The sequence below is a fragment of the Clavelina lepadiformis genome, chromosome 8 (assembly GCF_947623445.1).
Source record: "Clavelina lepadiformis chromosome 8, kaClaLepa1.1, whole genome shotgun sequence".
Lineage (NCBI taxonomy): Eukaryota > Metazoa > Chordata > Ascidiacea > Aplousobranchia > Clavelinidae > Clavelina > Clavelina lepadiformis.
The window spans coordinates 7,560,759-7,588,680 of NC_135247.1; the positions used below are offsets into that span (position 1 = coordinate 7,560,759).

At 35.7% G+C, this 27,922-nt stretch overlaps 1 protein-coding gene across 2 annotated transcripts; it reads right to left on the reverse strand.

Annotated features, from left to right (window-relative positions):
• Positions 1–551: 551 nt before the first annotated feature.
• Positions 552–27,019, reverse strand: LOC143468369 (syntaxin-binding protein 4-like). Of its 2 annotated transcripts, none has more exons than XM_076965542.1 (15): positions 26,618–27,019; positions 24,558–24,632; positions 22,457–22,530; positions 18,713–18,880; positions 18,433–18,601; positions 18,245–18,342; positions 14,254–14,333; positions 13,139–13,243; positions 12,736–12,850; positions 12,425–12,585; positions 12,087–12,265; positions 11,787–11,977; positions 11,234–11,330; positions 4,134–4,327; positions 552–1,082 (listed from the first exon to the last, which is right to left on the reverse strand). In XM_076965542.1, the coding sequence occupies exons 1-15, from the start codon at positions 26,860–26,862 to the stop codon at positions 949–951; spliced, it is 2,085 nt and encodes a 694-aa protein (XP_076821657.1). In that variant the 5' UTR covers positions 26,863–27,019; the 3' UTR covers positions 552–948. The 2 variants fall into 2 exon arrangements, with proteins under 2 accessions (XP_076821657.1, XP_076821656.1); XM_076965541.1 differs by having other exon boundaries at positions 14,242–14,333.
• Positions 27,020–27,922: the final 903 nt, after the last annotated feature.

Genomic DNA, 27,922 nt, shown 5'->3' on the forward strand with positions numbered 1-27,922 from the left:
TGATTCAGGAGAAAAGCACTCTTAAAATTATGGTCAAGTGGCAACAAGATGCTATAGTACAGGTCTTTTTGCATGTTTGACGTCACATCATTGTTCTTGCCTTTAACGTACTATTTTGTTAAAGTTAAGGGTTATGTAACCGGCATGTTGAAATCAAACCAAAAAGCATGGTCAACCGCAGGTACAACATGTACGTTTTTGTATGAAGCCTACCTCGCTTAGCGGTCAGGAAAGAACAATACTATCTTTAAAAACTATCTAATTTTTATAAGCGTGCAATATCACACTAAAATATGGAGAGTTTAATTTCGCTTACTAATGGTCATTTTCAGTCCTGTTTGGTTGTTATTGACACAACACCAAAAGTACTGAAACACATACGTGACTTAAGCATGATAACAACACACGATGCGTAAATCTCCGCGAATGCGAACATCATCTAAAGACATTACTGCATGTAAAAACATTTTGGGCATAGTTTTTCGACAGTTATGCCTGTGATAAAACGATTGGCATATTATGCAACAAAGTAAATGGTATAGTTACACGACTTTCCATGAATTCCACAGTTTATTTGTAATATGAGTACAACGCCAATGTCAAACAAATAAAACCCATTAGTACATCACAAGTAAGGAAATCAAAACAGGAAACATTTCACAGTAGACAGACATGTTCTTGAATGGGGTAAAAATATTCAATTGAAGGTAAAAAAACGTTGTTAAAAACAAATACAATACTTAAAGTCACAAGAAAATTCGATATAGATTAAAGCACTTGCTGACCATCTAAAATACCTAATGCCGATAAGAAAAAGTGAACAAAAATGTTGTTTACACATAAATTTGAAAATAGTCGGTAAAAACATATCACTACTTATATCACAGTTCAAGCAAAGACGTGTGACTATCAACTACAGTAAGTTAAAAATTTGATTTGTTTGCTACATCATATTAGATTCATTTTCATTCGAAATGTAGATGATGATGATTGGGAAGATGATTCGTGCTGTTTTGAAGATGAAACAGAAAACTCTGATGAGGAAGACTTTCCCCCTAATGAACCACGATTACTCTGATTCTCTAACAAACAAGAAATGGATAAAACTGATGAAGATTCATTTAGTGTAAAGGTTAGTGTGACAACGGAGATTGACTACTTGACCAGGTAAGTCATCATAAATTGAAAAACTTCTAATTGTTCCAAAAACAATAATTCAACTAGCGCACAAATTAAACCCTTAAAAATAACATTGGGATTTTCAAGCTTTAATTAAATCTCTGTAGTTTTTTTTCTTGAAATAGTTTTTTCCTTAAAATCTTAAACGAAACTAAACGTTGTGTTCCAATGTTGTCATAAAAATTAAGCTCGCGGTATTTTTAGAAATGTGGTTTAAGTTGTTCTATCAAACACTGGCTTTATTGCTAATCTTGTATGACAAATGTTAGCTGCTCAAAACAACAGCTGTTATATAGTGCCAAGAAAACTTAACAGTCAATCACTACTGTGTCTTCTAAGAATTTAGTTTGGTAATGACCAAGTATGCTTAGTCTGACTGACAGCTCATTTCGCTTCAGCCTGTACTTTTAGCTTTAGTTTTGCAACAACAAAATTGACAGTGTTGAAGCTACGCAGTATGGAAGGTTAACATAAGCTCAAGCAGAGAAACGTTTTGTCTCTGCTTTGCCCCTTCTATTGAATAATGTGGTACTTTGTTAATGCTTGGGTATTTCATTTCCACGATAAATGTTGGAAATTACAATGACATACAATACTTTGCTAACATAACAATTTTCTTTTTGGCTGTTAAAAATGAATGTAAGTTTTGCTTACAACTAACAAAAAGGCTATGGCAGATAACCACCAGCTAATGGACTAATGTAATCTGCCTCACTTTCTCATTCTAGACATAGAACTTTTTACCTTTGTATTTTTATTCCCTGCACTTCCGTCCAGACTTATGTGATTTCAGGTCGTTTAATAAAAGGTTTCTTTTCGTTTAATGCCTGACTTCTGCAACAACCTACAAGCATACTTTGATAACTTTCTGGTGCTACATAAAAATTTGTAATTAGATTTCTTGTATCACGTTTAGCTTTGCGTTATGGAAAGTATGATGAAAACTGATTCAATGAATTCTTACAGTAAAAAAGTGGTTAAAAATGTCATGAAACAGCCGCAGTAGTTTGATAAAGAATTGCTAACTATAAAGAGCGAAATTGTTTGAAGTTAATCAAAATAATATTTCTGAAAGTGTTGATTGAAGTGTAATTAAACTGTTATTACTTTAAAACCGACTGAGGACTAAATACTACTCACATGGCAGTTAAATAGTAGGGATGGGCCGATACGAACCCAAACCTGAATAGATTCGCCGAATATCGCGTTTATGGAAGATTCGGGCGAACACGAATACCAACAATGGCGAACCCGAATACAATATTACTTATAAATTTACTGACTTTTGTTAAAAATGATGATCTAGTTTCCCGACAAAGCTAAACTAGAGTCAGCAGTACTTATAATGAAGGTCGTTTTCCAGACGATTTTGCTTTTTCAATCATTTTTTAAAGACTATTTTTCGAAAGAAAGCGATTTGTTTATCGATTACATCATGTTAGAAGCAAGACTCAACAAATTTTCGATGAAATTTTATTGTTTGGTTCTAATACGAATAGATTCGGGATTCGTTCGTGTCGACCTTCATGATATTCGAGTTCGCAATAATCTTCCTCGCGGCACTTCCCTATTAAATAGCTGAATGTAGGTTATACCAGATTTGTAGGTAAAGGGGGTCTTACAAGGCAATCAAAATACACATCAACAACAAGTAAGTTTCTGTTCGCTAGCAAGCTTTATACTGTCATTGATATCTCTGCCTTCGTACTTGCATGATTAGTAAGGTTGATATAGTCCAAATGGGTGAAAATAACAGAAAGTTTGAGAATAAATGTTTATTAAATTAACTGGTCAAACACAATGAAAGATGTGACAGTGCAAAATCACTGACGTGGTGGTGAGGTAAAGAATAATAGCTCAAGCTTTCTTTTTACCAAACATAGAGTACTGATTCGCTTCTTTAGAAAGTTTTTTTCTATTGTGGAATCTTTTATCAATACCATACACCAAGACAAAGTGTAAGCATAAACCTAAGTTTTTGTTATTTGTGGGAAATGCACTCCATCGCATTGTAAAAATTTGTCATTAAAGGTAAAGACAGTGTACAAATGCATTAAAGGTTGGATTGTAAAATGTAAATATACGCTACTTTCCCTTAATGCTCTTCTTGTCTTTTTTAAATCTAGAGACAGTCGATGATAAACATAAATAAGGTTCCATCGAGAGATTGTTTGATTGATTGTTGGTATATGAAAAAAGTCTATTGTTAGTAGGGAAGTGCCGCGAGGAAGATTATTCGGGTTCGTGCGAACCCGAATATCATGAAGGTCGACACGAACGAATCCCGAATCTATTCGTATTAGAACCAAACAATAAAGTTTCCTCCAAAAGTTGTCAAGTCTTGCTTCCAAAATGACGTAATCGATAAACACATCGCTTTCTTTCGAAAATTCGTGTTTAAAAAACGATCAAAAATGCAAATTCGTTAGGAAAACGACCTTCATTGTAAGTACTGCTGACTCTAGTTTAGCTTTGTCGGGAAACTAGATCATCATTTTTTACGAAAGTCAGTAAATTTATAAGTAGTTTTGTATTCGGGTTCGCCATTGTAGGTATTGGTGTTCGCCCGAATCTTCCATAAAGGCGATATTCGGCGAATCTATTCGGGTTTGGGTTCGTATCGGCCCATCCCTAATTGTTAGCATGATAGGTGACTATTGCTAGATTCAGCAGGGAAAAAATGATTCATCTTGTCCTCGCAAGGCTAAAAGACGCTTAATTCTGATGGATACTACAGTAGCTTGATTAATAAACTATGGTCAGTTGTTCATTTTATAATTTGATAACTTCATAATTTTTTTGGTTTTGTGGTGAATTAATGCAAGCTATCATATCAACATGTTACTGCCATGCAAGCTTTGGCATATAAGAATAAAACTACAAATATTATAAGGACATTAAGCATCTCAGTGTATTATTAATGAGCAGTTAATTAAAAAATAGAACAAAATTACCTGTGAAAGAAGTAATATCCTTGAGCTGGCTCTCACCATCACGTACATGTTGAATGGGCTGATTTTCAGCAGGCTGAGAACGAGGATCAATCCAAGTGGTAGCATTATTTATGTGATCAATAAAATACGTACGACCATCACTCAAATTTGCCTCTTCCCAACCATATGGCAAATCTTTACATTGCAGATTTAACCTACAAAACAACCACAGTCATAACCTATGAACTCAAACGCAACTTTTTCATGGAGATCATTTAAGATCTACTAAGTCCGTCTTTTAAAGCAATTGATGCTTCTCATAAGAATCAATACAAAATAAATTCATTCATTCTTGGAATACTGAAAGTATAAATGGTCCTAAGAACTGAGGTAAACACCTTAATTTATGTCTAACATAAAAATTAAACAACAATAACATTGCAATACGTGTTATGTCAGAGATGCAAATGCACAGAAAGACAAGTTGCCCTAGCAAATAAACTTTTAATGAAAACACTCATTAAAAACGTTGCCCAAGCATATCTAGTTGTTGTGGCAGAGGAGATTGAGTGCCTCGACGAACTTTCGAGCTATACTGGAGGAAATTTTGTTTGCAAAGGATAATACCCAATACCTACACAAGGCCAGGTCGAAAGTAAGAAATCAGACTAAAAGTGGCCCAAAACAAAAAACCCGAATACATACAAGAACATCAGACATACCGTATCCTTAACGGTTGGAAACAGGAACGTCCTTTCTCTGACAAAAAAGGAGCAGGAGCTAGTTGAAGCCAAATGATATCGTTTATATATTGTAGGGATTTCTTCAACAAAGCGCCATGGCCCCAAAACTGTTCAGCTGGCTGATGGGTGTAAACTGTTCTACTCTGGCATTAATCCAACAGTTTCTGCCTGGGTGGGTGTAGGATACTCAAAAATCTCTGGCAGATTGTGTAGATAAATAGATTCCTTTAGGAGATCAAGTGTGCACGTTTAAGGTAAAGTTAGAGGGACAAAGCCTGTTTTAAATACAGGTACATGCCCCAAATTCAACCTTGCAATATCTCGATTTTGTTGATGAATTGGAGACTGTCCTGCAAAGGGTGGCACTCAATGAAGCCAAACTTATTTTGGGAGACTTCAATTTACATGTTGGAACTGACGACTTTACATGGAAGGGTATGATACGAAAGCATGGTGATGCAGGCTTCAACAAAAATGGAAGATGTCTCTTACACTTACAGTTATGTCGTAACAACAGTCTTAGTATTATGAACACATTTTTCCAGCAGAGAGATGAACACAAGTATACTGGTATAGGGATAGCACACAAAAGCAGTCGTTGATAGATTTATGTATCGTTTCAGCCAACCTTTGTTCTTCTGTGGTATGCATGCAAGTTAAACAAAGAGCTGAGCTACCTACCGATCACCACATGGTTGTCTGCAAACTGCATGTCTTAAACCTCTGGCACCTGCAAGGTTTTATAGAACCAATTGGTCTTAGGGGATCAAGTGGTCAACATGTCATCACATGTCAACTAAGTTGAGGTTGCCAGCAGCTGAGGTGGAATAGACGCTGTTTAAATCTGCTGTCCAAGCATCTGTTACCAGTGCTTGTGGGCAGAAACGAGTCAATGTGGTGAAGAATAGTGAGAAAAGGCCCTATAGTGAAACAACCAAGTAGCTAAAGAAGTTATTCAAGCAATATTCGCCTTTCAAAGGTTGGTTTCATGACAGGCTTCGTTTGCTTTGCGAGCTCAGAACACCGAGACATGAAAAACCACAGCCCATGCACAGACTTGTAAAGAATTTGGACAAGAGTTGACAGATTACAGAACGGCTAATGAAGTATTCTGGCAAAACCAATCACAGACTGCGGGGCAAAAGAACATCTGCTGCAAAGTCTGTTAAAAACCAGCAGGGTGACCACCTAACCAAAGAAGATGATATCCCTGGCAGATGGAGACAATACATTTAAGGATTTAACAAATCCTGGTGTAGAAACACCAACTAACACACGAACGATATGTTTCGGAGAAGAAAGTAATCTCACTGAGGCCGAAGTTACCCAAGCTGTAATAAATCTGAAAGCTGGTAGGGTGACTGGGTGTGACGAAATCCAATCGGAAATATTGAAGGCTATGGACCGAGGAAGAATCCTCAGGCTAACCCGTGTGTGTCAAGTGGCATGAAGCTCAGGTAAAACACTAAGAGTTTGGCAAATGGGTGTTATCATCCCAAACACAACAAGGGTGACAAGGAGTGTTTAAATTGTCAAGGAAGTCCTCTAGTCTACCTGGTAAGGTGTATAGTTACAACTTGAGGGCACACAGTTTAGCTTTCCTCCCAGTCAGAGCACAACGGATCAAATTTTCACCGTTAAGCAAATTTTTGAAAAGTCTTGAGAATACGCAAAAGTACGATGTTGATGGTAGCTTGCTAGTGGCCATTGTATGAATGTACAATTGCCCAAACTTTGTGTCCAATTGAATGGTATTAAGTCAAAACCATTCACTGTGAATGTTGGATGCCACCAGGAGTGTCTGCTGTCACCTCTCCGTACATGAACTGGATAGACAAGCACTGCCTTGCTGAAGAGTGTGTTATGGTTGGAAGCAGTGAGATTAGTCAGTTGCTGTTTGCAGACGACCTAGTTCTTCTGGCTGCTTCCAAACCTGTTCTTCAACATGCACTCGATCGTTTTGCATCTGTTTGCTATGACTCCGATATGAAAATAAGCATAAACAACACTGAGATACTCTGCCTCTCAAGAAACCCTAATCAGTGCGGAGAAACACTGGAACAGGAAAGATGTTCAAGTATCTGGGAGTGCAATTCATAAGTGATGGAAGGCAGAACATTGAATAAGACACCGGAATTGGTAAAGCAAGTGCAGTCATGCGTGAGCTTTAACGTTCATTGTTATGAAGCGAGAGCTTTTGCAGATTGCGGAGCTCTCAGTTTTTAAGTAGATTTCCTTCCAATTCTCACCTATGGTCATGAATCTTGGATAATGACTGAAAGAGTGCGAACATGTGCAGGCTTAGAAATGGGATTTTGAGAAGGGTTTATGGTGTAACGCTGCTAAATCAAATGTGTAGCACAGAAATCCACCAATCTAAATGTTGAGCACTTACTTCTTCGAATTGAGAGAAGTCCCAACTACGATAGTTTAGTCACAGGTCACGTCACCAGAATGCATAAGGAAAAAACTGCAATCCAAGTCATACTTGCCACATTACCACCAACAGGTCGATCAACCATGTGGTACCATTACATCATGGACCTGGCCTAGTCATGACTAGGTATCGCGTTAGCCGAACTGGCAGACTTGGCGAAAGATCGCAAACTATTCCGGCAGCTCGTAGAGCTGCTATCCCCACCACATCCTACAAGAAAGACAGTAGTCCTACAAGTTTCCCAAAGAGAGAGAAATTACATTTCAAACCCAGGAGCAAAATTTTGTCGAAATATTGTTCCGATTGCAAGTCGAGTCACTGTATCATATATTTGCAAAATGAAAGTGGTGAGCGAAACTAAAATGAAATATGAAATTTCTGCACAAAATTCGGAAATTCATTAACACATCATAAACCTTATAAATGTCAAACAGCAAAAAATTTAAATTCAACTTTTTGGTATCCTTGGATGAATTTTATATACCCAAAGAATAGTTAAACTTTATATCTATGTCAAACGTTTTATATTTATACAAACTTTAAAAAAAGAGTAGACATGGTATAATTGATTAGTGATTACTAGGGCAACCAAAAGTCAATATGGTCAATTTTTTTTTACCTGCTCAGAATGCTACGAAACAAGCACAAAACAAATTTCAGCTTTGTACGACGTGTGGTATAGAAGTTATTAGGTCAGATAAAGTCAAAATGTTACGTTAGGTCAAAATACGGTCAAATTGTTTCGTTAGGTCTTTTTTTTAGGTCAAAATCTATTAAACTTGTAATTTTGTAACCATTTTGTAATATTATTCTTCCGTTTTTCTCTTTTCTTGTACCGCAAACAATTCCAGTCCCGCAAATTTTACTTAGAACCAAAGACACAAAGAGAGAGAAGGCTTTTCAGCTCGTCTGGTGACGTCACGATGTGACGGCATTGCATTTGAAACTGCAAGTTGTCAATCTTAATACGCAGAAACGAAAAAAAAGTCAACACTAGAAAAGCATTTTGTCATTTTTAAATGCAGCTTTAGATTAGAAAGTTGCTGTAGACAGTGTAGAGACTATCAGTATAGCGTTTTTCAAAATGAGGTCAAAATTTAAACGTTTTAGGTCAAAATAAGGGCAAAATTTAAACTTTTTAGGTCAAAATAAGGTCAATATTTAAACTTTTTAGGTCAAAATGAGGTCAAAATTTGCAAATTTTAAGGTCAAAATTTAAAATTTTTAGGTCAAAAAACTGGTTGCCCTAGTGATTACCCAAACTTCATTTTTCATTGTGGCACTCATTAAATGAATTTACGTCCATTAGCTCGTATAAATGTATTTGCATTTTCATCAATTCAGTTACGTTAACTGCGCACTTGGTAAGTTCATTGAGGAATGATATCTGCATATGTGTAACTAGTTTTTCTCATCATATTGTTCATCAATAATAATTATGACATCAACACCTACTTTAAAAGTATGTAGGAGGGGCATAAATTTAATAAAACAAAGTTAACACTAGAAAGTCAGTTGCTGGAAATAAATCAATGATTGAAAGTCGTCACTTAATATACCATTATGTTTAATTTACCAGTAGTTTGTCCTAGGGTACTAGACCTAAACTGTTTCCTTTTGGTCATACATGCCAGGAAAATACTAGTACTTACAACTACCTCATTATTCATTACACCTTAAACGATCCATCATAATTTAATAATTGGAATTGTTTGCTTCAATCTGCTTTACATGCAACCCTCTCCGCAAGTAGGCGCTTATGTCCTTTGATAAAATTGCTTAAACCTATGTTATATAACATAGCTTGATTCCGCTTGCTTTAAATAACAACAGTAAACAAGCTTGTAACATGGACAACTGCCAAAAATGTTTAAGTTAGGAAAGCCGTTTACGAAGATTCAAGAAAAGGTCAAGCTGCAAGTAATGAGGAAACTTTTTGTTGTGTAGTTATTTCTCCTTTAGCAAAATGTGTCAGTATTTCATAGTTATAAATGCATTTTCAATATTTTGTGATGCTCCCGGGTATAATGCAATGAAAATAATAGTGGGTGTGCAGATGAAAATCAATATAACCGAAATTACCAGTAAAGATATTAAATATATTTTATATCAGTTGAAGGCTTGGATAACATGGACAATAGTTTATTTATTTTAAGTAACGTTGAATGAACAGGTTGAAGTGTCGATCATGCAATAATGTGATGCAATAACTGTGGTTCGATGCCTTTGGGCTAAGCATAAATGATGCTTGCCCATGTCCAGTGGTCTAATTGAATGGATTTAAATTTAGGTGCTCTGATGTAAAAATTAAACAATTAAAAAATATGTGTGTGTCCAACAGAAACCGCATAAAGACAAGCTCTGTAACCTGAGCTCAAGTGGTGAGGAATTATTGCTGAGTTTAAGTTGTGCAAAGTCTTTCCTTAATACGAGGATAAAAATTCTGATGTCATACCGAAAAATAAGGTTTTAAGCTGCAGAATGTAAGGGTCAATAAAAATAACGTGGTGATGTAATAAAATGTCTGGAAAAATAAATGTTACAACATGGTTCCAGGTCGATTCAACCCACGGACGATTCAACCCCGGACGATTCAACCCACGGACGATTCAACCCAGGACGATTCAACCCCGGACGATTCAACCCACGGACGGTTCAACCCGCGGACGATTCAACCCGCGGACCATTCAACCCGCGGACGATTCAACCCGCGGACGATTCAACCCGCGGACCATTCAACCCGCGGACCATTCAACCCGCGGACGATTCAACCCCGGACGATTCAACCCGCGGACGATTCAACCCGCGGACGATTCAACCCACGGACGATTCAACTCCGGACGATTCAACTCCGGACGATTCAACCCACGGGCGATTTAACCCATTTACAAAAACGTCTACGCAGTTCGTTATCAGGCACGGATGCCGCTTTTACCACTATACCAATACACATCTTGTGTTGAAATAAAAACAAGTTTATGTACCGTGTTGTAACTAGTAGGCCTGCTTAGCGAAAAATAAATAAAGCCTACACGTTGATTAAAATTCAAACCTTAGAAACAGCTGTTTGTTGATTGGAATGAAGATTGCACGCAAAAAAAGTCAATATGGTCAATTTTTTTTAACCTGCTCAGAATGCAATCACAAAACAAATTTCAGTCTTGTGCGACGTGTAGTATAGAAGCTATTAGGCCAATATAAAGTCAAAATGTTACCTTAGGTCAAGATACGGTCAATTGTTTCTTTTAGGTCCAAATCTATTAAACTTGTAATTTTGTAATATTAGTCTTCCGTTTTTCTCTTTTCTTGTACCGCAAACAATTCCAATGCCCCAAATTAGAGGCCTACTTAGAACCAAAGCCACCAAGAGAGGCCACCAAGACCATATTGACTTTTTTGCGTGCAATCTTCATTCCAATCAACAAACAGTTGTTTCTAAGGTTTGAATTTTAATCAACGTGTAGGCTTTATTTATTTTTCGCTAAGCAGGCCTACTAGTTACAACACGGTACATAAACTTGTTTTTATTTCAACACAAGATGTGTATTGGTATAGTGGTAAAAGCGGCATCCGTGCCTGATAACGAACTGCGTAGACGTTTTTGTAAATGGGTTAAATCGTCCGCGGGTTGAATCGTCCGGGGTTGAATCGTCCGGGGTTGAATCGTCCGCGGGTTGAATCGTCCGCGGGTTGAATCGTCCGCGGGTTGAATCGTCCGCGGGTTGAACCGTTCGGGGTTGAATCGTCCGGGGTTGAATCGTCCGTGGGTTGAATCGTCCGCGGGTTGAATCGTCCTGGGTTGAATCGTCCGTGGGTTGAATCGTCCGGGGTTGAATCGTCCGTGGGTTGAATCGTCCGACCACCGTTACAACATACATTAAAAGAAAAATTAAGAACATTCAGGATATAAAATGTTTAGGACAAAATATTATTCAACTTACCTCGTGGTAAGATAAAGCTGTTCACCTTCTTGTGATAGGTTCTCAAGCGTTTTAATTGCTTCATGGCTTTTGTTGTATTTAACAAAAGTTTTAACATCTGCATCAAGGAAATAACAAAAGAAAAAATTACAGTAAGTCAAAAATAAAATTATGCGCCAAGTTGTAAAACTGACAGACTTGTGAAAATATCGATAGAAGTTTTTGATATTAAAGCAAATTCGAACCTGCTAACATTGCTCAGTTTGCTTAATCATTGTGATGATAATCAACTCAGCAAGCTAACCTGATGTTAGCTTGCTAGTGAAATGTTTTTTGCACTTATCATCCACTAAAATTCTTGCAACCATTCTACTGAGTTTACAATCGATCTCAAAACCAAAAATATAAATTATGAGCATTGTGCTATGGATTTCATTTTGCAGAAAGAATCCATGCTAAATAAGCTTGGAAGATTCTAATTCATGAAAATAAGAAATCAATATTTGTGTGTAATACTTCGATTCGGCAGATCTCATATACAAAGAAATTTAAGTTATTTGATATTCTTCATCACCTGATTGCACAACTTTGTTAACAAATCCCAGGAGTGTTTCTATGGTTTCTTTACTTTGTTGTCGCATGTCATGAAGCTTTCTGCATTCACATTCCATCAGAGAGAGATGTTTTTCAAAATCATTTTGTGATTCCACTTTGACAAGGGATAATTCACTTGACTGTAGGGTAGAAATTTCTGCTTCTAAAACTCTGTCTCATGCAAAACACAGAGTTAAATTCAGCGATTCATGTCAAGTGCAAATAATGTTATCATCCTTGGAAATTTAAGGAAATGACTTAAAGAAATTAATGCCTTTACCTAATTAATTCCTCATAGTCAAACTTCATGTGATCAATTTCTTGTTGTGTGGCAGTCCGAGATTCTTCAAATTCTTCCTCAGTTTTCTTTTGCAATAATTTTAAACAGTCTTGTTGTGCTCTAAGGGCATTGTTTTCAAGCTCCAGAGTATGAACCTTTTCTTGGAGTTTTTCTACTTCCTGCAATTCAGGTATCTTTAACATGTTCTTTTGGAAACAAGCTAAATACTTCACTGACTTCCAATCAATTAATTTATCTGGGAAGATTGTTAAATACATCATATTGTAAAAAGCACTATAAACCAATAATTGCAATAAAATGACATTACAAAATTTTACCTCAAGTAAATTTTTGCTTTCATTAGAGCTGCAATGTACATTTTCATATATGGGAATGTTGGATGCTGGCTCTGTATTTTCGGGCAAAATGGAGTTACTTTGTAAGGGCAGATGAGAAAACAGTGTACTTCCATATTCACCCAAAACAGCATTCAGAAAATCTTTAAAACAATTTCAATGCAAATCTCATAAACACTGACCTGCAGCAAAAACAGCTTATGACAGGGATGCTAAAGGAATTTAAAGCTTACATAACCAAATCCTTCACTTCATTTTTAATATTTAAACAAATTAACCAATTCCCTATGCACCTCCGTATCGAACATTGCCACTTTTATCTTCTATAACTTTCTTATTTAAAACTGCTTGTTGTTGATCATTTGGAGTTACTCCTAAGTATTCCAAAGCAGAATGAAGTTTTTTAACCTAAACCAGAAAAAACAAATTTATAATGTTAAATAGATTTATAAGCAAAGAAATTACAACTTTCTACTGCCACTAAATACTGGTAATGTGTAATATATTAAGGTTACGTGGTGGTCACCACGACTTTCATTAATTAATGATGCAACAGTAGTTATCAGATTCAACAAATTGTTGCAAAAACCAGAGAACATCTATTATTCCCTACGACAACTTCATTTGTTTCAAGGTTTTCAAACAACTTCATTTAATCAAAGGTTGTAATGATTTCATGCAAGAATGAACACTTACTTTAATTTTCTCATCAGCATCAAGGGAGGCTCTCCTCTGTAAACGTTTATGAGATTGAAGGCAACTGCTTGAGGACGATAACGAATACATGTTTGTTGATAGGTCCTGGTGAACGAAAAATAGGAAAAATATATATGAAGATCAACCAATGTATTTATTTAACAAAGCTTAGGTTTGCTAAATAACAACCAGAAGTGCCAAAATGTTCAATATGTCCCTATATACAATAAAGTTTAGTATGGACAGTTGCATGCAGTTCATAGTGTCAGGAAAAATATGAAGCATTGTTGTATTTGTAGATGGAAAAAATTGAAGTGGAAAAAATGTTGAATGAAGGATCAACATATGGGGGTCAAAAACTCCGCAACGAAAAAGTAATTTTTGTCATTTTTAGAGGACGAAAACGGTCCTGTTCAAAGCCTTGACATCGGCTGCCTAAAGCCAGACATTGGACAAGAAAATATTTTGGAGTCCGTCTGACCATTTGCCAAGACTTTCCGAATCACTATATTATAAGTGGTCTCTTGGTGGTGGAACCATTGAAAGGAAAAAAAATGGCATGTTTCAAAATATGATTACATAAGGAAACTTTTTAATGACATTGCTTCAATTTATAGACTGGAATTTAAAAGAACTCAAATACTATGTGCTTAGCTAAGCGTGTCGGCTAAGTTTTCATAATCAAGAGCAATTCACACTGCACCAACTCTTCCGTTGGTTGCGTCTTAGTTGATAGTTTTCATAAAAGAAATCGGTGCATGGCATTTTTTTAATTACAGTTAGTAGTTAGTGGTTGCTTTTTAAAAACCTTACTATAGACAAATAAAGTTAGGCATAAGATATCATACAAGTATATCTAATGGCCAGTAGGTACAAAGGCAAGCGTATTATTGGAAAGTTTCCAAAAATTGCGCCTAATACACCTGACTTGACAATGCATATGCGATAATTTAATTGATAAAATGGCACATTTCTTTCGCGCCTGATTCATACTACATTGTAGTTGCTGATGTTCATATTAACTGCAAGGTTGAACATCACTTAACAGCAGACTTAACCTCTACACCTTATCAAAACACAATCATACAAACAGACTAACTAACTTTATTACGAACTTGAGAGTTAGAGGTAGATTGTAGTGTAATCGGTTTGACACCATCTGGGGTACTGTTCTGCTTTGAGGATAAGATACCACCTGCAATTGCAAGAACATTATGAGTCCAGTAAACAGGAAATGTGATATACGAAAAACACAAAATACTTAAACTAACAAGAATATATTATAAAAAAACACAAGCACGAAAGAAAAACAAATGCATAATATTGATTAGCTATTTTCAAAAATGCTGCTAGGCATCCATGCTCACAACTAATTATACTTCACAGCAAGCAAAATAAAAAAATGCTACCGTCCAATATAATACCATTAGTTTTGAATTTAAATTATTCCAATGAAATAATTAAAACTTTTTTGCAGAAGAAAAATAGTGTTTCTAACTTCTGCATTTGTCATTTGAGACCACATTTCACAATTAAAAGGTTTCCAAAAAAATGACATCATAACCTTGTTCTATAATAGTAAGAATCCATTTTTCCTTTAATATTAGGTCATTTTGTTTCAACAACATCGGATAAACAGTTACAGAGTTAGTGTTTTAAAAAAGGCACTTGGTGCTCTTTGAAAAGTAACATGCAGTGACTTCTGACACAAGTTATATCTAAACTACTATAACTTTGCTTAGGTGGTAAGATAAGACTGGAAATCAATTTCTTAAATCTTAAATGTTTAGCAGTTAAATACCTCAACTGCACATAACCTATCTTTTTCAACTAAGGTACAATACAAAAGCTCCTTAAATGAAGGGCATACTAAAACTAATTTCATAAGTAAAATATATAACTAATATAATATCAAAAAGTTACAAACAAAATAAGTGACGGGTGTTGATCGAAATTGGAAAAAAATAAGCAAAACAAGAAAACACCTGATCCAAAAAAATGAAATGAATGAAATAATCTGCAAAATAAGCAAAGCTCATATACACCTATTTACCTAACATTCTAAAGGAAATAATTACATTCTAAAAACACTTTCTCGCCTCCGGGCATTCTTGTCATAGAAAGTGCAATAAGCTTCATTAATCCGATCACTGTCAAGCACCAACACCAATCCATGTGGAAAAAACTCTGTTAAAGTTAAAGTTATTCCTGATTATGTTCGTCTAGCAGACTCTAGCTCGAAGGTGAACTATACTTCTCGGGTAAATCACTACATGATGAAGGATCTTGCCCATATGCTTTAATGTGCAAAAGCTAGTAACTCCTCCATGCAAAAATGAACATGATCAAAATATTGTTTTTTATCTTCGGCCGCTAGAGAGTTAATGAATAAAAAACCTCATCCAGGATCAACTCGATGCGATAATGTAGTCACCAGGCAAGCCAATATGGTGACTACAATCAGCTGAATTTCAAGAAAAGCCTTAAAGCTTGTTACTAGTAAACGCCAAAAAGTGTTTACTCTTAAAAGGTTTTCAGCATTTCAGGCCAAAGTAGTCACTAAGTAATCTGAAAATGAGTGAATTATTATTTACGCTAGTAAAACTTTTGCATGAAAATTTCAAATTTTTTAGAATACTCGGTTCGATATTTAATGAAGAAATCCAACATCTGATTAAAAATTATGAATGGAAAAAATTTCCCCCAAGCATGCCGCAAGTAACCAACTTTGTAAGCCCACCAAGTTGTCGTATATCTCCTTACCACGTGACTAGATATACTCATCACTACAGTTCTATACTGGGGTTTGGGGAATGATTTAACTGGGGACTAAAGTTTTCAAGATAATAGCTACTTTTGAACGGGAGATATGAAAGTTCAGACAAAGACCATGTACAGTATGCCATGTAAAGAAAGAATGTACTTCTTTCTGAAGAGCAGCAAGAGAGCTCTGACAGACAACTATCCACCCCTTAATATCCTCCCATAGTTTAAAAAAGCATTGCAGACCAATGATCGTCTCATACCTAGGTGAATTTTACTCATCCTGCTTGTGCTGTTTTACAATTTGCAAGATCTGGTGTAAGGCCGCCATTATTGCTTTGCCTGAGCCGAGAAAGTGAACCAAAAATCTACAGACCTAATTCCTTACTGTGTGTAACAAACTGGAACGCTTACTCATTACATGCTTATTCCCCGTCGTTGACCTGTAGATCCCTCAAAAACAGGCTGGCTTTCGACATGGAAGAGTAATGATATCGAAGTCAGCTTTGAACAACATCAAAATGAAGGAGTGGTTCTCATCAACCTCATAGCCGCGTATAACACCAGATGGATTCATGAACTGATAATAAAGCTCCTGCACAAGATACCGGATCACCACGATATGCATTTATTTCACTGCAAACATCTGTAATAGGCATTGTAACCCCTTGCATGGTTTGAGAAATGGCAATAAATAGGGGTAAGCAGATGATTTTGCTTTGCTGTCATATGGACAACCGTAGAAGGGCTATCAAAGGACATGCTGACAATCAGTGACTACCTACACAAGTGGAGGTAGAAGTTAAGTGCAGCAAAAACAACCTCTAATGCTTTCAACCCCAAACAATAGGAAGTCTAAGCATGAGTGAAACATCAGAAAAGTCTTCCATTGGACCCATGCCCAAAATATGTTGATGTGAAGCTGAACTGCCAACTGACACTGAAACAGCATCTTTTGGAGTGGACCATTTTTTTCAGGCGCCTAGCCAGAACCTCGTACATGGGCCAAAGCTACCTGGAGCTTGTTTACAGCATAGCTGAGTAAACCTCTCCAAGCATGGGACAAACTTACACACACGAAGAAGCCGGGCTTTGCCCTGAATGACACTCTATGAATCATTACTGAGTGTCTGCGGCCTACCCCAAGTAGCTTTATGACAGTACTAGCACGATTTGCTCTCTCTAGCTTAAGAAGAACACACACCACCTATTGACTACTTGCTAAGCTTTCAATGATGGTAAACAACTCCTCCTCGAAGTCATAAGTCATAACACAAGTCCTGAACGCGTCGTCTCTCACAATTCGTTCTCTCGTCTGGCACGTGCCTTGTAGAAGGCCGACTTCAACATCAACTCAGCATGGTGTGACAAATGCAAATATATTTTTTGCCCTGCCCAGTTTTATGTGGAACCAGCCATTGCTGCACCCCACTGCTTAAGAGTTTCTCAGCAGGCCCTGGGAAACACTAAACAGCCTCAGCAACCGAGTTGGCAGTTTTAACAACATCGTGTATTGCAGAGGACATACGGCATAACTTAAGCAAGTTGCTTATCAAACAAAAAAATATGTTTTTTTTTTTTATAACTGAGATTTTTTAAATTGCATCCACATAGCAAATTTTAAAGTTGGTCCACTTTATTTCAGCGAGTTAACATGTATGAAAAAAGCATGAAAACAAATAGATGATGATGACAAAGAAGAAGAATGACAAAAAATATGTATTAAAACTTTCTATTTCGATCCATAAGGAAAAAAAGTGAAAACACTACGCAACCAAATCTTCTATTTTGATTTATAATAACCAGAATCCTAATCGTCAAAGCAAAAGCAACAGACATTAAAATCATAAATAACAATTCAAAATTATTCCAATACATGTGCTTTCCATATTTTCGTGCTGAAAGATTATTTTCTTGCAGCAGAATCCTTGACACAATCGACTTGAGTGTAAATGTTTACATACTTTCTTTTTTCTGCTCATTTTGTTTGCATTATAGCTGGCAAAAATAAAGGATTTTCAAAAGGAATGGGGCAGAATTTCGTCACTGTGGCTTGATAGTGTTTTTATAAAATAAATGTAAAATTTTCACAATTCTAGTTTATTGAGTGGAATTTGTAATTTAAACTTATTAAGCAAAAAATGGAGTATCAAGCAGCAAAACGCAGATACCCAGCAAGTGTGCAATCGGGTGCCTAACACAAAAACAGAGTGCCATGGCATCTGGACAACCTTCAAGCCGCATTTAATAAAAAAAATGTCATTGTCACATGGCATTGCCAATACCATGTCCTTGCAAATTGTATTTAACATTAAAACAGGCATCATGAGTAGTCAAACTTACCACATAAATGACCTTGCCAATTGGTGTTGTTATAATTAGTATAAACATCCGACACTTGTTGGATTGGAACATTTGCCTTCATAAAGGTCAACTGAAAACTAAAAACCAAAGATTGCCACTACTGAAGAAGTGTTAAGACATTAGATATTAATCAATAATATGATAGTGGTTGTAAAAAGATTAATCACCTCGAATCAGTTTGCAATTTCTCTTTTAGAAATAAACAATGAACCTGCTGTGGGTTGCATTGTGTGAGAATGTGACCATTAAACCTTGTTAAAAAATCTCCTATGCTGATTCGACCATCTTGAACTATATCTCCACCAGGAGATAGGGAAGAAACTCTTAGGAAAGTGACTGCAAACAAACAAACTATATTTATAATTCATCATCAACATGCTAATTAACAAAAGTATGATTATGAGCTCCAAGTGCTATCAAAAATATGCAAAAAATTTCACATAACACCTGTCTGTTGGTTATCATGAACGGAAGATTGATGAGCAAAGGTTTCAAGCTGAAGTCCTAGTCCAGCCCAAGTCTTCTTTATGGTGATTGTTTCTTCCAAATTTAAAAGAATTTTGCTTTTAGCATCACTCAGTCGATTGGTGCTAGTGTTGATTTTATCTGAAGTCTCTATAAAATATGGAAACGACTTGTGTTACAAGTTTACAACACTGAAAAGTCTACAAATTGAAATACCATATACTGTACTATAGTTATAACCTACATTGTTGTCTTCAAAGTAAATCTAGTAAATCTGTTAAATCTATTGCCATACCAGCTTTAAAACTTCATATCAGTTAATTGATGGGTAAAAATTAAAACACATGCTAAGCGTTTCGGCACTTAAAGCAACACTTTTAAGGTATTAGCTCCACATTCAAACAAATGTGGTCAAACATCCCAAATCGGGTGCAAACCGGCTTTTCCCTAAAATATATATCATTACAAAATACAAACAAAAAAAATTATCGCTTTTCAAGTTGTTTTGTTTAGCTATCTTTCAACTAGTCACATGCTATTAATATGCTCACTGCATGCAGTCTGACCTTCTTATCTTAACGAATTTTGTCAGACTATTGATTTTAGGTCAGTAACATATTTCACATTGGTTATCTAAACTTAGTTGTGACACGTTCCACGCCGGTAAATTCTAATGTTATTTACTAATGGCCGGACTTAATCTTCGGTCACATGTAAAACATTTTTAAATCTTCTGCAGAGTTAGAAGCAATAATGTGCGCTTGAACTTGGTATGCGCTTTGCGGTGTTTACAGAACAAACGCAGGTCACGTGAGTGGTCTCGAGATGATTCTTCACACTTAAATTCTGGTTCTTTGTATGACAAAAGTTTTTTCATGTTTTTCTTTAGTGACTTTTAAGATGTAAACCTTTATCTTACATGTTAAATATATTTTATAAAGCAATTTATTTCCACCCCCGCAAGTGGTGCGTTCCAACATACACTTCAGTGAAACGTGTGTTCAATAAAGCCAAGTCTACAAATAGACGAGAGTTGACATTAATTGACTTTAATACTAATGGCACGCCATTCTACTGCTTGTGGACAACACTATTTGCGATATTGCAATATTTACATTTTATTGTCACCAAACATAATACATATTATTACAAAAAATAGTAATTCTTACGTCGAACTATTAGTGGCATTGCACTTTATTAGCATTACGCCTACGAGGTAATAAAGAAGGATACTTTCATATTTACCAGAAGGACTAATTAATTTCTGAGCTAGTTAGGTGTCGAGAATAGTGATAAAGTACAGTTGTACGTTATCGTATTTAGCTGTGCATCGTCTGTCCTATTTATTTAACACATATGCTTAGAGAAAGAAATCGAGTGAATCGTTTTTGTTAACATCTATACTCACCGCGGTTATTTGCAGACCAGTGCGCAACTTCTTTAATGTTATTGGCACGCAATAAAAACAAAGCGCAAATTGCTAATTACATAAAAAGTAGTTGCTGTTATTTAACACTGTTATTATTAACAAGTGTAGGTAGGTACCACCTTTCACTCAAATATGATTTATGGCAAGCTGATGCACAAGCGAATGTTTAATTGGAAAGTTTCCAAAAAAGTGCGCCGAATTAGGACGCTTTACCATATATATGGGTTCTGGATTATGAAGAAATGACTTGACCAAGTCATTGTAACAGGATTAAACCATTGATATTGGGTGTCATAGGCCTACTGCCATTTTTGATATGAACGAAGTAAAATATCAAAGAATTCTGCTATAGTGTTCTCCAATCCATACTTTAAAATCTTTTAGAAGGGTACCACTAACGCTTATCTCCTTCCTGCAACAAAAAATGACATACACATGCAGTGTATGAGCCAGAGCATAACCTTTTTCTTGTTTATCGTTTGACCATAATTCACTTAAACACTATTGAGCTGTGATTATTATTGCGAGTGGATAGATACGAATCGAAAAGTTACCTTGCGATGAGCTGGAAATAGCACATTTACATTGATTAACATCAGAACGACGGGGGGTGTCATTTTGACACTTTTTGAAAAATAAAGTTGTACTAACACAAAGTCGTTTACTGTAGAACCACTTTCTTTTATAACTTTTAATCCTTTAATGAGCTTAATGCAGGGCTGAAACATTTTTTTGTTTGGAGAACAAAAAGTGCCCTCATCTGTGTTGTTTACCTAGAATGACGGGAAGGTGTCATTATAACACCCTATTGTCTGGTGCACAAACAGGTCCCACCAAAGCTATGAATCTCAAATCCATTTGTGATATAGCAATCTAGAATTCCTTGACTGTGATACATGCATTTTTTATCATCAAAGATCAATCGTCTTCATATTCTCGCTCCCCACAGTATCTTTTGTAGCTTACATGAAGCATAGGCTTACTGTATATCATCCTGGCGCGAAATCCGCAATTGCAGTGAATTTCTCACGTAGTTTGCATTCGGCTACAAACGAGATATAGATGGAATTTGTAGTGAATAGTGCAGTTTTTGTTCACTGCATCTGCAGAGTTTGGCCAACTGGAGTTTGGCCAACTTGTGTAGCTTTTCTTTACTGTGCAGGCTAGCAAATGGCTTGAAAAATAATATCAGTTCAAAAGGTTTTATCTGTTCCACGTGACATACCAGAAGATACATCTGAACATGGGGATGAAGAACTCCTAGACATAAAGTCAGACGATGAGGAGTCTGCTAGTGGAGATCAACAACCACTAACGCGAAACTGCCAAGCCAGACCACTGCATAAAGAACCTCTCTGTTGGAAGAGGCCACAAATGTGAAAAATCACTACGTGGAAAATGCACTGTCAGTATACAGCGTGTGTGCAAAGGCTGTCAATGAAGTATATTCCCACATTTTGGTATTACATGTCACTTGTTCAAAGTGATGTTTGACTTGTTTGTGTTGTTATGTTAAATAAAAATGTAAACAAAACAGACTGTTGGACTCCAAAGTACATGGGTGTCAAAATGACACCGTTGTACTTTTAGGTAAATCAAAATTTCAATCTTTCTAGTTTTAATTATCATGCATTGGGTATGAACGTCTATTGGTTGCTTATGGCTTATATTAGAATGTCAATGAATTACTTTATATCTAATAACTGGCTCTGACTGCTATTTGCAGAAGGTATTTAATATACTCACAAGTCACAACTTAAAACTTGTATTGGTAGAGCAAACACCATCATCAGTGATGAGGTCACGAGTGTCATGCTTCAGAAGGCCAGAAAAACATTATGGTTAGTGTGTGGCTTTGCAGTTACACAACCTTCAAGAACAGGGGCCAATAAAAAACGTACAGGACAAATAATAAAAATCAAAGTGATGTTTTGACATTTTTTTGGGTGGGAGTTTAAGCGACTCATAACAGCACAGAAGCATGGCCGAGGCCTGAACGACCTCTCACTGCGCCAAGTTACGGAAAGCTAACGTTTTGCCCAGACGCAAAGAGGAAAAATTTTAGAAATAAGATATGACGTTCACACACCGGTACGGAAATAGGCAATTGTTGCACAGACAACCAAACCTATTATCCAAAAATTTCTAATTTCTACAAATACAAATATTTGAAACAAATTGGAGCAGATTTTACTCCAAAAAGAAATAGCAGAAAAAATAAATGGATGGAAATAAGCAAATGAAAAAGGTAAATAAAAAGTTTTTATTTAAATAAACTAGAAACATCTATGGCTTACCTTTTTCTGCAATAACTTTAACTTTCATTTGTGCTTTTGTTTCACTCAAAACAATAAGCTCAGCATATTCCTTTCTAAATTTATTTATCACAATTATGCTAAAATTGAGTTCAAAATGGTTAAGTGATATAGGCAATTTTACAGTTTACTATAATTAGTGAACATAATAAACACAATCGTATATGTCCCATCGACAAACAATCATACCTTAGAAACATAAACAAAACGGAAGAAATGAGATTTCTCTGATTTTATTAGACTCTTATAAAGGGGTATGAAAAGTCTGTTTAAACCAATCGGAGGGCAGAATGGTTGGTGCTGTTTTTTAGCCTAGGAATTACTCAAGCAGTTAGCACGTTTTAAAGTGGAAACTAGAGATACATGATTTTGCCATATTCCAGTATGACGTTGTCTCAGGCAAGTCTAGTTTTACGTGCAAAATTTCAAGAATCTTCATGATTTTTGAGTATTTACATTGTTAATAATTTTACTAAATAAAGAAATTGGAAACCTATACGCTTACATAAATGCAGCCAAAACCATAAGAGCTGCTAAAATCTAAAACTGCTTCAATGTTCAAACCAAACCATTAAACATCTCAGAAAACACACACCCACACACAATATCTTTTTGTCACGGGGAAACTGGGTAACAATGCAGGTTTTAACTCTTAAATCTTGTCTGCATGGATCACTTAATTCATGGGTTCTTAAACTATGAGTTTGAACCAAAAGTTGAGTCGCCGTTTATTTTGCATTAGGTTGTTGAAACTTTTCATTACCACACATGTTTGGTAATGTTTCAAATGAAAACTGCATTTTGTTTTCAATATGGCATAGATAGAAGTACAAAATAAATGTTTTAAGTTATTAATTTCAAAGAAAACAAACTGATTTAAAAACCATTATTAAACCACCTGTGACTTGTTTGTTGTTTTTTATTACATTTCATGACAGAAAAGCAAAGAAACATTATGCCCTTCACCACAAATGGTGCAGTTAAACAGGATTATCTATATCAGGTTGGTAGGGAATGGTTGGTTAGATAGATGGTGTTCTATGTTTCTTTTGAAATACATTAATGTATCATATCATATTTTATTAATATAATTGTGTAAAATTATTTCAGATGTTTTACAGTTGCAGAATTATTATATTTTTGGTATATTTGATGGAAAGTGATAACGCACATTAATATATGGTACAGACAAAATCAGTTAATTGCATGTATCTAAGATGTCCAACATTTTTGTGCGGTTATCTGATATATGCGTTTAAGCCATCACTGTACAGCATTAGGATTTATAATTGTGCCAAATTATCTAATCAAGGCAAAGAAAAGCCAATAAAATATAACCAAATGCAGTATGTCATCATTTTCCATACGATTAATTATATCTGATTAGCGGTTATCGTCTGAATTATGATGCAGCATATGCCAGCGCAATCTACTTGACCAAGGAAACTAGCCTACTGTGAGTAATAGATTGACAGGAGAATGCACAAGCAAAAGTTTGTGTGTGTTTTTCAAATGTTAACTTAGCGCAATGGTCTCAGTGCTAAAGCTAAACACATGCTACAATACCTAAAGCGACTGAGTTTTGTTTGCATTTGTTATAGGCTAAAACGGTGCTACTGTATATACAGTAATAAAACATTTATTTTGTAACTTTACAAAAATACGCCAATGTTTGCTGTTGTTGTTTGTTTATGTCAAACTGCCCAAAATGCCGATGACATCAGCTTCAAAAATGTTTAGTCCTGATTTTGGAAAATTTCCCTGGATTTTTTTGGCAACGATGCTATGCTTTAAACGGTATGTGATTACCAGATTTTGTGTGTATCGATAAAAGCTGGGTAGCAAACATCTAAAATGATGAAAAGTTTGCATTAAAAAAAGTTTGAGATTCCCACATCCGGCACATTGTCATGTTACCTATACTGTATACATTTTCTATTTATTTTCATGTTTTGCAGTTGAATCTGAATATGCAGTAAGTCCATTGTGTTGCAAGAATGTCCCAGTTGTCATGAGACCATATTATGAGTGAAGAAAATGTATATGTAATGTATGTGGTAACTGGTGCTAGAAAATAACTTACTTTGCATCATTATCCGATGACAGGGTTAACTCCAAATTGTCACTAGCAGAAGCCTGACGAAGAACATTGACAGCTCTGGAAAAAAAACATTACCCTAAGATGATGATGAAAAGTATGCATGTTATGAAATACCTGAAGGAACTTTATCACATATATGACCTTTTTTAAGTATAACTTGACTTCAACATGCAGATTTGTGGAATTAAATTGTTGTAGACTAAGATTTTTTGTCACTTTTGTCACACTTCACTTGGCTCTTAAAAAGTAGAATTCCTTAGAACTAACAAAGCTGATGCATTGTGTGGAAAGTAATCATGGTCATTTTTAACATGAAAGCCAAATTTTCTTCCAAAAAAATATGATAATATTAAATAAAAGAAGCTGAGACATATACAGAAACAGTACAACCTAATATTTTGTGAAGAAGTGTAGAGCAACCACTTGCCCACGACTGTGTACAAAATATTGACAAAGATCCTTACAAACCATATTTATCAGTAATTGCAACCTCTAATACCAAAAAAAGATATTTAATACAAGAAGAAGAAAAAATGATGTTAGTGACCTAAAAGTAATCTACTTCTCAACAGAATTATTTCATAAAATTGCCGAGAGAAAAAAATTTAAGCATGGCTTGGATAGACTATAAAGAAAAGTCGTCTATCTGATACAACACTCATTGATTCTTGAAGCAATGGAACTATTCAAGAAATCAATCACAAAAAAGGAATGATCAAAACAAAAATGTACAAATTAAATGTGTTTTCTTTCAAGGTGACTCATTTTCTCCACTGATATTTTGTGTATGTTTGGCTCCACTTATCAAACTATTAGACTAACTGGCTCTAATTAACGTAACAAATTTTAATTTTGCAATCACCTCAGTATGATATTTCTGGAAACAAATTGCTAACTAACTGCATTCCAATTAGTCTAAAAACTATGATACTGGGGATTTCTCTAGCATAATAAAATTTTCTGAACAACTCAGCAAAATTTTTTCTCATGCTTTATAAATTATATTTGTTTTTCTGTGTAAGCAAAGTAATACCCTACTCCTCCTCTTTCAAGTTTACTATGTGCAATTCTTCAGGGGCCTGGTTGGCTCCCAGAATAGACCCACAATACAGTGATAAGTGCGCTGAGCAAAAATGTGCGGTGTGCAATCACACCATAATGTACAAAGTTTGACTTATTTAACCATTAAGTCAATTGAAAATTGATTGCCAAAAAGTTCTGCTAAAGTCATTAAGTGCAAAATAACGAACCTTCACTGGGGCACTGTAGCTCGTGGAAAGCAGTACAGTGCGCCTGTGCCAAAATCTGCAGTTTGGACGTTTTAGGCGTCAGACTGTAAACATTTTACTCATGTGAGTAGCATTGAAGTTCTTGCACAATAACGAAGAAATGCTTATTAAGTGTTTCCTTGGCTTTATTTTAAAGCGCTTTGAATTTGGTGATTGAAAAAAACTTACCATCCAAAAAATGGGTGATCGTTAGGCTATTCGGATAGGATTTAGGCTAGTATTCTAGCCCAGCGTGGTCCAACTACTTTTGACTTACGGGACACTTTACAAAAACGTGACAACTTGCGGGCCACTTTGTTCATTCACATCTATAATGCCCACTATTATGACGTAACAGACAAATGGATGATGCGATGCAATAATGCTGTCGCAATTATTGGATTATGCCAAATTTGTGACTGTCGCGCAATTAGCCAGTATTAGGGTTCCAATTTAAAAGATACATAACATGAAAACTGTGGAATATTTAAAGGAAACAAAAACGTCCGGAACACTAGGTACATATCAGCCTTTAAGAAGCCCAGTTGTAATGACGAGACCTGATAGGTTGAAACAGTATAGGCCCTGCTGTCTACAACTTTGAATTAAATTTTTGACACTTTTTATCCAAATGCTATACTTGTTCTAATTGAAATAAATTAAATCAATACTGTGAAAGCTCGCGGGCCACAAAAATTTTATGCGGCCGCATGCGGCCCGCGGGCCTGTAGTTGGACCACGCTGTTCTAGCCTATTCTTTAGCAGCATACATACCTAGCATTGGTTGCTCCCAGCAAATTAATGCTATTAACTCCTAAAATTTGATCACCAATTCCAATGGACCCAACATCAGATACGGCACCTCCAGAAATAATTCTTTTGATAAAAATTCCAAAGTTTCCTTGTTTACAGCTTCCACCACACAATTTGATACCCAGACCTTTACTAGCATTTGTTATTTTAACGCGCTGAGTGGTGCGTTTTACATGATGTTTTCCATTGCACAACATTATTTTCATGGTTTGCGGTCGCAGCAAAAGCTTATTTAACAGTAGTACTGCATTAGGCAGCCTATGACCTGCATCAAGCTAGCAGAAACTTTCTGGCAGAATAAAGTTAAACGACATGTTTTTTTAAGATAACAGTAACTTTCATATGTCTTACACAAATATAACAAAAATTTCAAATACTAAATTATGTTAAAGATTATAAAGATTTGTTCCCGACCACTTACATCCCATACATTGAAAGTTATGTATTAGACCAGGGGTGGGCAAACTGCGGCTCTCCGGCATGTTTTTTGTGGCTCTTCTAGTCGAATCGTAAAATTCCAAAAAAAATATAAAGGCTACCAAGAGTACCGTTTATGAACGTTTCTGTCTATTTTTTCTTTATTTAGGCCAGCATTTCGTTTATGACGTAACACCATACATTGAATCCCACATTGTTTTCAGGTATAGATTCTATACTCAATGGCAAAGGTTGTCAAAGTGCACCTCACCGACATGTTTTTTATGGGTCTTCTAGCTAAAAAGTAATATCCCAAAATGACTACTAATAATATAATAACCAAATTGATTACTGATTTTGCGGCTCGCTGGTGTTAATATTTTTCCGCAATTGACTCTTTCATTGAACAAGTTTGCCCACCCCTGTACTAGACTACTAGCTGCTGTCTTGGGGAGGGGAGTTTGACACTAGGGGAGTTTTGACACTTAGTGTCCTGACGTCATGCAAGGGTGAAAAAATTAAAATTGTGGAATGATGACGTATTTTTCAGATGAACTTTATCAAAATTAGAAAAAAAATCCTTTAACAATGCTTGTTTAACCAATGCCTTTATAATACAATTGTATATAATGTATACAATACTATGTATTATAAAGGCATTGGTTTAACGATGTATTTAATTAACATGTGTTTGTTTCAGATGTGTTTAACCAACGATATAAAGTTCTTTATATCGTTGGTTTGACGATGTCCGCAGTCCGCTGGGTGTTAAACCATTTTTACACAACGGAAAACTAGCCGTATATGATACTTAACAACTGTTCTGAAGTCATGCAATGGTCAAAAATA